At 40.9% G+C, this 13275-nt stretch overlaps 1 protein-coding gene across 6 annotated transcripts in view; it reads left to right on the forward strand.

Annotated features, from left to right (window-relative positions):
- KMT2A (lysine methyltransferase 2A) overlaps positions 1 to 13275 on the forward strand; it is an 80864-nt gene that overhangs the window by 23534 nt on the left and 44055 nt on the right. For 5 of the 6 annotated variants that reach the window (XM_043480725.1, XM_043480726.1, XM_043480727.1 and 2 more), the window contains 3 exons: positions 5488 to 5557; positions 8386 to 11039; positions 12336 to 12513. In XM_043480725.1, the coding sequence (XP_043336660.1) occupies positions 5488 to 5557; positions 8386 to 11039; positions 12336 to 12513 (2902 nt within the window). The remainder of the gene's footprint in view (positions 1 to 5487; positions 5558 to 8385; positions 11040 to 12335; positions 12514 to 13275) is intronic. The other variant, XM_043480730.1, reaches the window with a different exon arrangement.

Consider the following 13275-nt stretch of genomic DNA (forward strand, 5'->3'; position numbering starts at 1 on the left):
TCTTGATGAAAGTGAAAGAGGAGAGTGAAAAAGTTGGCTTAAAGCTCAACATTCAGAAAACTAAGATCATAGCATCTGGTCCCATCACTTCATGGGAAATGGATGGGGAGACAGTGGAAACAGTGTCAGACTTTATTTTGGGGGGCTCCAAAATCACTGCATTTAGTGACTGCAGCCATGAAATTAAAAGACGCTTACTCCTTGGAAGGAAAGTTATGACCAACCTCGATAGCATATTAAAAAGCAGAGACATTACTTTGCCAACAACGGTCTGTCTGGTCAAGGCTATGGTTCTTCCAGTGGTCATGTATGGATGTGAGAGTTGGACTGTGAAGAAAGCTGAGTGCCGAAAAATTGATGCTTTTGAACTTGGTGTTGGAGAAGACTCTTGAGAGTCCCTTGGACTGCAAGGGGATCCAACCGGTCCATCCTAAAGGAAATCAATCCTGGGTGTTCATCGGAAGGACTGATGCTGAAGCTGAAACTCCAATACTTTGGCCACCTCATGCGAAGAGTTGACTCATTGGAAAAGACCCTGATGCTGGGAGGGATTGGGGGCAGGAGGAGAAGGGGACGCCAGAGGATAAGATGGCTGGATGGCATCACGGACTCGATGGGCATGAGTTTGCATAAACTCCGGGAGTTGGTGATGGACAGGGAGGCCTGGCGTGCTGCGATTCATGGGGTCACAAAGAGTTGGACACAACTGAGCGACTGAACTGAACTGAACCAGCGTAGAATCCCATGGATAGAGGAGCCTGGCAGGCTGTAGTACATGGGGTCGCAAGAGTCGGACACGACTTAGCAACTAAACTACCACCACCAGCCTGAGGTCAATCTCCCTGTGTGTTCTTTTTTTCCCGCAAGGTTTACTTGTTTATTTATTTTATTTTTGGCTGCACTGCATCTTGTTGCCACGAACAGGTTTTCTCCAGTTGTGGCGAGCTGGGACTCCTCTTCCTTGCTGTGCGCAGGCTTCTCGTTTCGGTGGTTTCTCTTGTTGCAGAGCATGGGCTCCAGGGCTCAGGGACTCAGTAGTTCTAGTGCACAGGCTTAGTTGCCCCTCAGATGTGGGATCTTCCTGGACCAGGGATCAAACCTGGGCCCTCAGCAGTGAAAGTGCCAAGTCCTAACCACTGGATCACCAGGGAATTGTAGCCGGTGACACACAGAGAAATGTGCCAGCAGAAGTGATAACTAATGGGAGTAAATTCCCAAAGGAGAAGTGTTACCCTTTAACTGGAGCTACTGAGATGCACTGTATGCCTCCTTGATGTTTTTTCATCTTCTTTAGTTCTTAGTAATTTTCTTAGTTCTGTGGCCTCCTCATATGATGGAACCATATATGATGATATCAAAAATTATAGGCCTTCAAAACAATTTCAAACAGTTAGGTGTCAGGGTGCTTTTGATACAGTCAGTGGTTATGGATGTTATTTATGAGTTGATCCATCAGTAAAACCTTTGTAGTTTAAGAAATTTGGTATTTTTAAACCCAAAAGAGTAAACATTTTGGAGGCAGAAGGGTGCTAAGTTACCTACCAGCTAATTGAGTGCTCTGAAGTGCTGAGGAATCTCACAAGGAAAGAAAGGAGCGGTGAGCAGGCCCCCAGCACCTTATTCACTGAAGGCCAGATGTGCCCAAGCTTGTTTATTAGGGTAGTTTTCAAAATAACTGTGGAATCACCACATAAAATCGGGAGATGGGAAAACTCCAGGTGAGTGATTTCTGCTGTAAGGTAAATCAGGAGGAATCGAGGGGAGGAGATAAAATCTATGCATTTTAGTTGGGAGTAGGGAGGAAAACGCACTGGCCTCTATCTATGAGTTGTAAGTTAGATCAGATATCACTGGTATTCCTAGGAACTGTGTCACATCTAATCACCGCAGATGATTTAGGTCTCCATTACTTAAACTCTCTCCGGTTTCTAACGCTGGAGTGGTGCCTAGAACAAGACTGAGGCATGGAGATAGCCATTGCCATCCTTTGGAAGAATTTTGAAATGTGTTGAATATTTCTCCATGAACCTAATACTGATACAAGAGGAAGAATGCACTATTCCAAGATTTAAGCCAGTTTTTAAATTCCAGAATATGAATTACATAGTAATTTATCCTTCACCAACATTTTAAAGGATTTTGAAAGGAAGGCTGAGATTGGGCACCTGCCTATCTGCCTTAGATACTTCTTGGAAGCAGAGTCATGTCTTACTCCTCTTTGCATCAGAAACAGATAGTGTATACATGATTCTTGAATGAATGGAAAAGTAAAAGAAATAGTGCTTTGTTTGCAAAGTTGTCCTAGTAGTACATAATTCCTTGAATATAGAACTTAATGTATTTTTCTAAAATGTCTTCATCATTACATTTTATATGTAAACATTATTGTCTGTAATACTTATTTTGGGTTCACTTAGGTTCCCTTGTGGAAAACATTCTTTATCGCTTCATCACAAATATAAGAGCCATTAAAGGATTAAAATCCTACCATTAACATAAAATAAAAATCCTCAAATGTTAGGATATTTATGGGTAATGTAGAATTTGCTGTTAAAGATACGTTTGGAAGTTCTCAAATAACCCCTAGAGATAAGGGTGGGGGTAATAAATTCTACACGTTTATTATTTTAGAATTAACTTTCACTTAGGAAATGACATTAGCTTCATTGGATTCCTAATCTCTGGAAGCTAAATATGATTTAAGGGCTTAGCTTGGCAAGGATATTTTTCTATCTTTGGTGGTAAGGAGAGGATACAATTTTGATGATCTATTCTCCAAGGACATCATTATCCAGAAGGAATAGGTTTGTTGCCTCTTGCCCATACTTTGTCTTGGAATGCTGTGCTCATCAGAGAAAGCCAGAGTGAGAAGTGTAGCTGGCTGTTTGGGCCCAGTTTCCAGAAATACTAGGTCCCGTGTAGCATGGTGTCTCCCGTTTCCTCTTTTCAGGGCTGACTAGGCTTACTTGGCCGTAGTGCCAAGTGAAAGAAAGAGTGTTAGTCACTCAGCTGTGTACAACTCTGTGACCCCACCCCCCACCCCCCACCCCCACGGACTGTCACCCTACAGGCTTCCCTGACCATGGAATTCTCCGGGCAAAAATACTGACGTCAGTTGCCATTCCCTTCTCTAGGGGATCTTCCCGACCCAGGGATTGAACCCTGGTCTCCTGCATTGCAGGCAGATTCTTTATCATCTGAGCTACCATAGATTTAATTGCAGCTCCTCTTTGTTATCTTTTTGTAGACATTTGGACTTAGTCTTTTGATTTCTAGGCAAGTCTGAGGAAAGCCAGCACTGTTACCTTGTTTACTGCATCTTCCAGGAACTGATGAATTTAAAGGGGGTTATGGGAGAGACAGAAGAGGCAGAAAGAACTTCATTTGTAGCACCTTTTTGCAGGATTTTTTTCTCCCAGTGCTTTCTCAGCTTGGGGGGCTTTTATAGGGAATTGGAAGTTCACAGTTAGTGGATGAGAGCTCTTTAACATAACAATGATGGCTTTTGTTTTTGACTAAACTGTCTGGATTGTTTAAACAATGGGTGCTTATTTTTTAAGTGTGCTTCAAGAAGTCAACCTGTCAATATATTTCAAGTGAAAAGAAAGTTCTTGGATGGAAGTAAAGTCAGCCTTTTCTTATTCCAACTACGAGGCCACAGAGAAAGAGTTAACGCTTTCTGTCATTTTGGAAAGTACTTGAAAACTTTAAACATTGGCAGTTAGTTTAATTACTGCTTGACAGCTCTGTAGTACTCTGTTTTGGAGTAGATTGAATTAGGGTTGTACAGTTACATATTGAGAAAGTTTAAAATATAGAACATAGCAATGTGAATCTCATGTTTCTTTTAAAGATTAATCATGTTTCGTTATTTCTGCTTTGGTTACTTTACCTGTTGGTTGGTGTGTGTATAATTGCTAGACCTCTCTTGTTGCAACACTCTCAAGAGCATAGAATTTATGCATTTAGCAATGTAGTCCCCTGGTAAGTGTTAGGAAATCCCCAGATGTCTTTGTGAAATGCATAGATTACCAGGTTGTTCCATAAAGAAAGTGCCTGAAAAGAACGAATTAAATCAGAGATTTTAAGGATTTGAAAATGGGCTTCATGTTACTTTAATAGTAGCGGAAAAAATTTATCGAACTTTGTAGTGTAGATAATTTATTGGATTCCTCTAAATGTAGTTTTAGACTGTAGGCCTTATGGTACGAAGTTCTTTGTAACTAACTGTATGGTCTTGGGTAAGTCATCTGGCCTTTCAGAGCTTCAGTTTCTAAAATCACATCAATAATAATAACTACAGTGTGGATGCCACATTATAGTTTTCTGAGTGATTTTACAGAAATTATATAACTCCCGTAAATTATTTCATTTATTCCTTGTAACATTGCAGTAAACGAAGAAATCGAGACCTCAGACTAACCCTTCCCTCTCTACGGTGGTGTCGTGTCTCCACAAACAAGAGTTGAACTGGTCCCCTCTAAAACTGGGGGGGCTTTAACTGTTCAGATTTAATTTGGGGATTATCAGTATCAGTTGGAGGTACAAAAAAATCTGTCTTTAATTCCTTAATTTGTTCTTTTATGTGGATTTTGTTTCTGGCATCTGAAATTCTCTTTCTCGTCTCTTTCTAGAAAGAACTCTTAGTCTTTGAATTGGTGAATGTCTATTAATCAGGTTGTTTAAATGGACCGTGTTTCTTGAGAATTTGTTCAAAATTGGTTAAATCCTTAGTATTTTTTTTTAAAGCAGGTTAAAAGTTAGAGGGAAAGAAAAGTTTTTGCCTTTTGCCTTTTCTAATACAACTGAAATTAAAGGCTTTCTTCAGTTATCCTTGGATGCATTTCACCCTTTATGTGGTCAATTCACCATCCTTTCACAAATGCTGCTGCCCACCATTAAGTCTCTTATCACAGGGCATTTAAAAATGATGCCATAAAATGCATGTTGAGAATCTTTGGATCTCAAATGTATAGAAATCACATCTAAATGTCAATTCCTGAGTTAAGGAACTGACGATTTTGGCAATTTCAGTCTCTTAATATTTAGTAGACAAGAGATTATGATACTGTAGGTTATTCCTTATGTGCCTGTAAACTTTACTTGTTGAAAATATTTTTTATTGGGGCTGTGTATTTCTGCCATTGTACTGATTTGCTTACTTGAGTTAAAGTCATTCTTTAATTGTTTTGGGCTGTATCTATAGGTTGAAATTTAGGACTGTCCCCTGTGTACACCAAAGGTGACTTATCAATGTTCAGTTACTACACAGCTCCTGTTTGTCTGTATTGAAGCCATATGGCTGGGTTTATTTATTTCAGTATTAAGTTATTTTATAATAATATCCATAGGAATGATGATGATTGAGATATAGAGGCTAAATTTTCCAAATTCATTTGTGTCTCCTCTGGGCATTTCTTTGGGATATGTTCAGATTTATGGGTTGGTTTTTTTCCCTGATTTTAAAATAATTTTCCTTTGTTGTAGGATGAGCAGTTCTTAGGTTTTGGCTCAGATGAAGAAGTCAGAGTACGAAGTCCCACAAGGTCTCCTTCAGGTATGACCCTTAAACACATGACGCCTTTAAGTTTTGTTTGTTAAGAGACTGTGAGTTCCCCTTGCCTTCTCTGCATGTAAAAGGTGGTCTTAGATTTCTTTTGGAGAGATCCTTCCCTTTCCCTCACACTAAGTAGGAAATGGCTTGCCCTCTTTATGGGGCTCCTCTCTGTTAGATCACTTTTGGTTTATCCTTAATTATGCTTCTCTATGGGAACCACCTGTGGCATGGGGCTAGATTTCCCTCGAATGCTTATAAAATTAGGTAGGCAAATTGAAGGTTACTTACTAATAATGATAGCGTCCTCAGATTTATGCATTTTGAATTGTATAGTACCAATAATTTGACCGTTGTTTTTTTGGGGGGGGTTTTTTTTGACCGTTGTTTTGAACAGATGAAATTTGGTCTACTTTTGTCAAAGAACTAAAAACAAAATATTGGCACTCTATGAAACTGTTTTACCTGATCCTTGAAAAACTATGTGAAAGAAAATAAAAATGACATGGGTGTTTCCATTTATTAACAATATTTGCCATTGTTCTCACCAAGAAAATATCTAGAATGCGTTGAAATTCTAGACTTAACAGCAGTTTCCTGTGAGATGATCCTTAGTGGAAATAACATCTAATGGCTTGCAGAATTCTGTTCTGTATAAGAGGGAGATAGATCTTATGATGAATAAAAATTTCCCATTTGTGCTGCCATTCTGACTTCTTGTATGGTTGTCTTTGATTTTATGTGGATAAACAGGCTAGTTAAATATGATGTTAGCTGTGCTTTTGGTTCTTGTTGTTGACGTTTGTGAATGTTTGTCATCATTTGCATTTCATTCAAGAGTCATCATGTACTATATAGTAATCTAACTCAAACATAGTACGTTAACAATTTTTCCTTTCCCAAGTGGTGATAGTATTGCTATTCTAGCTGGAAGAACTTAACCAGTAGTATTCCTGTACCTGTGCCATTTAGAGAGTAGCAGTTGTCTCTTTTAAGATGTGATAAAATCTTTTTTTTTAAAGATGTGATAAAATCTTAAAACTTCATATAAGAATGAAGGTGATTTTAGACATTGTCTAGGCTAACTCTTCACTTGTAGATAACAAAATGAGGCCAGGAAAAGACATGCTGAGTAGTTACTTCTAAGTGATCTGTGAGTTCTTTGAATATATTGTGGATTATGGAAGTTAGCAGCAGAGCTGGACTTTTCTCTGTTGTGCTTTTTTCTACTTGTCCACCAAAAGTTTCTTGTAAAAGATGGATCGAAGAGGTTTTCAGAATTAATAAAGGCCTATGAGTGGCAACATTCAGATTTACCAAGATTATAAGGAATCTTGTGATGTACATCTGGGTAGAGTTTAATTTGTTGATTCACAACCCTTGATGGCTTCCTCTTGTTTTTTTTCCCTTGGCTGTCAGTGTATCTCAAATATTGTCTTTTTTTTTTTTTTTTTAAAGGAATGAAGCGTAGTTTCCCTGCTGTCCCATAGTCCATTTTGTTGTGATTAGCATATACTGAGAACAGATACATGAGTCCTTAATCTGTTAAGAGGAGTCTCAAGTTAATTGGTGAGGAAAGCATTTATATTTAGAAAGCTCAACAATCAGACCCTTGTTGATTTCTGTTCTGTTAGGAAGCCGGTTCCAAAGTCTAAAATGTTCGTCACAATGGCATAAATCTCTTCTGGTACCTGTTAGGGGAAGTTTTAATCTCAGAAGAATGTTGAGTCATATAAAACATGAAAAGTCATGAGAGAAGAGATGTGACAGGCGAGGCAACTCATATTTATACATTTAGAAAGTACAGACAATACAAAGAATTTTAGGGAGTTCCCTGGTGGTCTAGTGGTTAGGATTCTGGGCTTTCACTCCTGGGACCAGGGTTCAGTTCCTGGTCAGGGAACTGAGATCCCGCAAGCCTTGCAGCAACACCTCCTCCCACCCAAAAGAAAAGAATTTTAGAAAACTGTGGTTTTCTGAAGCCTCTTGATACCATAGCAAATTGAGTTGATTAAAAGTTGGCAGATTCCTTTTATTTAGAATAGAAGAAATCTGATTTAAATAGTTTGCTCTTGACATCAATTATGGTTAAATCTTGTTTGTAATTTAAGACTGGTTCAGGAACCTATAGATAAGGGAATAGATTAATGGATATCTCATGCCAGTTCACTGATTAGCTCACCTGCCACTGAGTTCAGTGATCTTTTTCTGATGTCTCATGAATGAATATTTTTCTTTTCAGTGAAACTTTCTTAACTTACTTTGGCAAAGCAGATTGAAAATATAGGAAGCTGAGCAGCCTGTAGAAGTTGGTATATTATTGTGGCCTATGGACGTTGGTATATTATTGATTGGAGAGCAACTGGTTCATATTTATTAAAGCCAAAATTCTGAGTTGAAAAAAATGGGATGACTTACTATAAATGTGTTCTCAAATGTTACTCTTGATGACTAGAATATGGAAAAGGTCATACAGATTTTTTCAAAACAGATTTTTTTTTTAAGTTCAGAAAAAAAGCCTTGTTCACCTAAAGATGTAGGAAAATTAGTTTTGTATATATTAACTGCTCAGTTGAAAACCTCTTTGATTATCTTAGTTTTTCTATCAAAAAAGGAGTTAAGGGTTCTTTTAGGTAGAATGTTATTTACTTGATTTCTTTGAGGCAGGTTTTTGGTGAAAAGAAACTAAGCACAATAAAGATGTTTTATTGACTGATTAAACCCAGATAGAGTTCAGTATAGAATAATTTTGCTAAATTATCTTCAGTTTAGTTAAGACCTAAACTGCAAAGCTAAATATATGCTCTTCATTGTTTAATTTCTATACACAGTTAAAACTAGTCCTCGAAAACCTCGCGGGAGACCTAGAAGTGGCTCTGACCGAAATTCAGCTCTCCTCTCAGACCCATCTGTATTCTCCCCTCTAAGTAAATCAGAGACCAAATCTGGAGATAAAATCAAGAAGAGAGATTCTAAAAGTATAGAAAAGAAGAGAGGAAGACCTCCCACCTTCCCTGGAGTAAAACTCAAAATAACACACGGAAAGGACATTTCCGAGTTACCAAAGGGAAACAAAGAAGATAGCCTGAAGAAAATGAAACGCACGCCTTCCGCTACATTTCAGCAAGCCACAAAGATTAAAAAATTAAGAGCAGGTAAACTCTCTCCTCTCAAGTCAAAGTTTAAGACAGGGAAGCTTCAAATAGGAAGGAAGGGGGTACAAATTGTACGCCGGCGAGGACGGCCTCCATCAACAGAAAGGATAAAGACCCCTTCAGGTCTCCTCATTAACTCTGAACTGGAAAAGCCCCAGAAGGTCCGGAAAGACAAGGAAGGAACACCTCCACTCACAAAAGAAGATAAGACAGTAGTCAGACAAAGCCCTCGAAGGATTAAGCCGGTTAGGATTATTCCTTCTTCTAAAAGGACAGATGCAACAATTGCTAAGCAGCTCTTGCAGAGGGCAAAAAAGGGGGCTCAAAAGAAAATCGAGAAAGAAGCAGCTCAGCTGCAAGGAAGAAAGGTGAAGACACAGGTCAAAAACATCCGACAGTTCATCATGCCTGTTGTCAGTGCCATCTCCTCGCGGATCATCAAAACCCCTCGGCGGTTCATAGAGGATGAAGATTATGACCCTCCAATTAAAATTGCCCGACTGGAGTCTACACCGAACAGTAGATTCAGTGCCACGTCCTGTGGATCGTCTGAAAAATCAAGTGCAGCATCTCAGCACTCCTCTCAAATGTCTTCAGACTCCTCCCGATCCAGTAGCCCCAGTGTCGATACCTCCACAGATTCTCAGGCCTCTGAGGAGATTCAGGTCCTTCCTGAAGAGCGGAGCGATACCCCTGAAGTCCATACACCACTGCCTATTTCCCAGTCCCCAGAAAATGACAGTAGTGACCGGAGAAGCAGAAGGTATTCGGTGTCAGAGAGAAGTTTCGGATCCAGAACCACAAAAAAATTATCCACTCTGCAAAGTGCCCCCCAGCAGCAGACCTCTTCCTCTCCCCCTCCACCCCTGCTGACACCGCCACCCCCACTGCAGCCAGCCTCCAGTATCTCTGACCACACACCTTGGCTCATGCCTCCAACCATCCCCTTAGCATCACCATTTTTGCCTACTTCCGCTGCTCCCATGCAAGGGAAGCGAAAATCTATTTTACGGGAACCAACATTTAGGTGGACCTCTCTAAAGCACTCTAGGTCAGAGCCACAGTACTTTTCCTCAGCAAAGTATGCCAAAGAAGGTCTTATTCGCAAACCAATCTTTGATAATTTCCGCCCCCCTCCACTAACTCCTGAGGATGTCGGCTTCGCGTCCGGGTTTTCTACGTCTGGTCCTGCTGCTTCAGCCCGATTGTTTTCACCTCTCCATTCTGGAACAAGGTTCGATATGCACAAAAGGAGCCCACTTCTGAGAGCTCCGAGGTTTACCCCGAGTGAGGCTCACTCTAGGATATTTGAGTCTGTAACCTTGCCTAGTAATCGAACTTCTGCTGGAACATCTTCTTCAGGAGGATCTAACAGGAAAAGGAAAAGAAAGGTGTTTAGCCCTATTCGATCTGAACCAAGATCTCCTTCTCACTCTATGAGGACAAGAAGTGGAAGGCTTAGCACTTCTGAGCTGTCACCTCTCACCCCACCGTCTTCTGTCTCCTCCTCGTTAAGCATTTCTGTTGGTCCTCTTGCCACTAGTGCCTTAAACCCAACTTTTACTTTTCCTTCTCATTCCCTGACTCAGTCTGGGGAATCTGCAGAGAAAAACCAGAGACCAAGGAAGCAGACTAGTGCTCCAGCAGAGCCATTTTCATCCAGTAGTCCCACTCCTCTCTTCCCTTGGTTCACCCCAGGCTCCCAGACTGAACGAGGGAGAAATAAAGACAAGGCCCCCGAGGAGCTGTCCAAAGAGCGAGATGCTGACAAGAGCGTGGAGAAGGACAAGAGTAGAGAGAGAGACCGGGAGAGAGAAAAGGAGAATAAGCGGGAGTCCAAGAAAGAGAAAAGGAAAAAGGGATCAGAAATTCAGAGTAGCTCGGCTTTGTATCCTGTGGGTAGAGTTTCCAAAGAGAAGGCTGTTGGTGACGATGTGGCCGCTTCATCTTCTGCCAAAAAAGCAACAGGGCGGAAGAAGTCTTCATCACTTGATTCTGGGACTGATATTGCTTCTGTGACTCTTGGGGATACGACAGCTGTCAAAACCAAAATACTTATAAAGAAAGGGAGAGGAAATCTGGAAAAAAGCAACTTGGACCTCGGCCCAACTGCCCCATCCCTGGAGAAGGAGAAAACCCTCTGCCTTTCCACTCCTTCATCTAGCACTGTTAAACATTCCACTTCCTCCATAGGCTCCATGTTGGCTCAGGCAGACAAGCTTCCAATGACTGACAAGAGGGTTGCCAGCCTCCTAAAAAAGGCCAAAGCCCAGCTCTGCAAGATTGAGAAGAGTAAGAGTCTTAAACAAACTGACCAGCCCAAAGCACAGGTACTCTTTTCCATCTTGCCCGTTAAAATCAACAGTTTCTCGAGCCCCTTCTAGGAGCAGGTTTGAGGCTGTTTCAGTTAATATCCAGTTATGGGAATCAGGAAAAGGTGGTGGCATCTGCAGTGGTCCTTTAAGAACAGATAGGATTTTGATAGGTAGAAAATGATAGAGGAGAACTTTAAAAGAGGAGAAACAGCATAGATAGAGACAGAAAAGTATAAAATATATGGGACAAGCAGGGAATAGCTGGACTGCTTCATAAAGGCAAGTGATGAACAAAGACCCAAAGGTACGTGGGGCCATATTACATCGAATGCCAAGTTGTTTGTACTTAATGGGTTTGGTGTGATGGAATCTCACTCAATTTTGAAGGTACATTTTTGCAGTCTAATTGTTTTACTGTTGTTTGCTATAGAAAACAGGGAGGGGGGGATCTCTTCCCGTGAGTAGTGAGTGACTAGAACAGTAGATAACAGGTGTTTGCAGAATTCATATGAGAAGCACTTAGCCTCAAGTTGTGGTACAGAAAAGCTGTATAGTTCAGTTAGTTAAGATGATGACAAACAGATCTTTGTAAAGAGCAGCACTGTTTAATTTTTTTACAAAGTGAGCTAGACACTGGCCTTTTATGAGAAAACCTGCCAATCTTTAGATTGTTTATTAAAATTGTCATGTAGTAGTTGCATGTTTATATTAACATATCAAGGTTAAAATGACCACAAACTTAGACTTTAACGTAATTCAGCATAGTGGCACATTTACAGTTAGTAATTCTGCCATTTGGGAGGTCTAGCAGGAATATGATGAGACTTGTGACACCATTTTGGATATTTTTAGTTAACCTCCTAGTGATAGGAGCTGCAGCTCTCTAAAATGTTATACATTTCTCTTTAGAGCTGTGGCCTTTTATGCCTCCATTTGTAAGTTATTTCCCCCTCCTCTCTGCTGATCAGAGAAACAGTCTGTTGCTAGATAAGCCCTATTTAAATGAGACTGAACTCCTTGATAATACAGACTGGCAGCTTGAATTTTTTTGAGGGGAATTTTAAAGAAGTAGTATAATTGGGAATAGAAGCTTAGTTGATTTCTGTTTTTTTTTTATTAGAATCCTTTTCTGCCAATTTTAGAAGTAGGTGATTTCTGTGTATTGATGTGGCATATCAGCTGGGGATAACTAAAGTTGTATGTGTTGACTCTAGACTATAATAAGTTAATCAACTATACCTTGGCTTCATTCAGTTTTGTTTTCACCACAGATGGTTGTCATTGTTTGTTCTGGGCTTGCCTCCTACTCAGGGTCAAGAAAGCGACTCCTCGGAGACGTCTGTGCGAGGACCCCGGATTAAACATGTCTGCAGAAGAGCTGCTGTTGCCCTTGGCCGAAAACGAGCTGTGTTTCCTGATGACATGCCCACCCTGAGTGCCTTACCATGGGAAGAACGAGAAAAGATTTTGTCTTCCATGGGAAATGATGGTAGGTTGGGGATGACCTGGGTTTGTGTGCTCATCATCCTGCGGGTTTGCAGTGGGCTCTGCCCAGCATTGTATGTTAGGATGGGCCCCCCAGGAACCAGATGTCAGTGGGAGGATTGACCAGGTAAGGATCTTATGAGAAGAAGTGCCTGAAATATGGGGAGGGAGTTAGGAATGCCTGGGGGAGCTGTCCGCCTGCTCTGTAGGTCTGACCATAGTAAAGGAGAGCGGGAAGGAAGGCCGGGCAGAATCTTCCTGGAGGCCATGCAGTATGAGACAGCTCGGCACCGCTTTCGGGGAACCCTTGGGCAAACACAGACTGTCAGGGGAGTCTCATGTCTCCTCTGAGCAGGGCCTGCCTTAGTGTCGCTGCCATGCTTGTCACAGACCAAGAGCAGCCCCTGTGGTCAGTGTGGCCTCTGTGCCCCTGGATTTCAGAGTGCCGCAGCTGGGGCCCGTGGTCAGTTAGGCTGTCTGTGGTTGGAGGTCCTGAGACATATTCTCGTGGTTACCATATCGTACCTAAACTCTGGGTGACTGCTGAAATGAAATTTAGAGGTTAGAGTCTTTAGAAGCCTTCAGTTCATTTTCAGTGTTTGGATTTCTGCTGTTGTAAAGCTGCAAGTTGTAGGCATTTTGAAACTTTTAAGTACTTACTTAAAACAGGCTCTGAGTTCTGCATATGACTATTATAGTGAATTTCATTTCTGGTGTTCCAGTTAAAAGAAGGTTTGAATGTGTATACTGACATCAGTAGGTTGTG

Source organism: Cervus canadensis, chromosome 11 (genome assembly GCF_019320065.1).
Source record: "Cervus canadensis isolate Bull #8, Minnesota chromosome 11, ASM1932006v1, whole genome shotgun sequence".
Taxonomy (NCBI): Eukaryota; Metazoa; Chordata; class Mammalia; order Artiodactyla; family Cervidae; genus Cervus; species Cervus canadensis.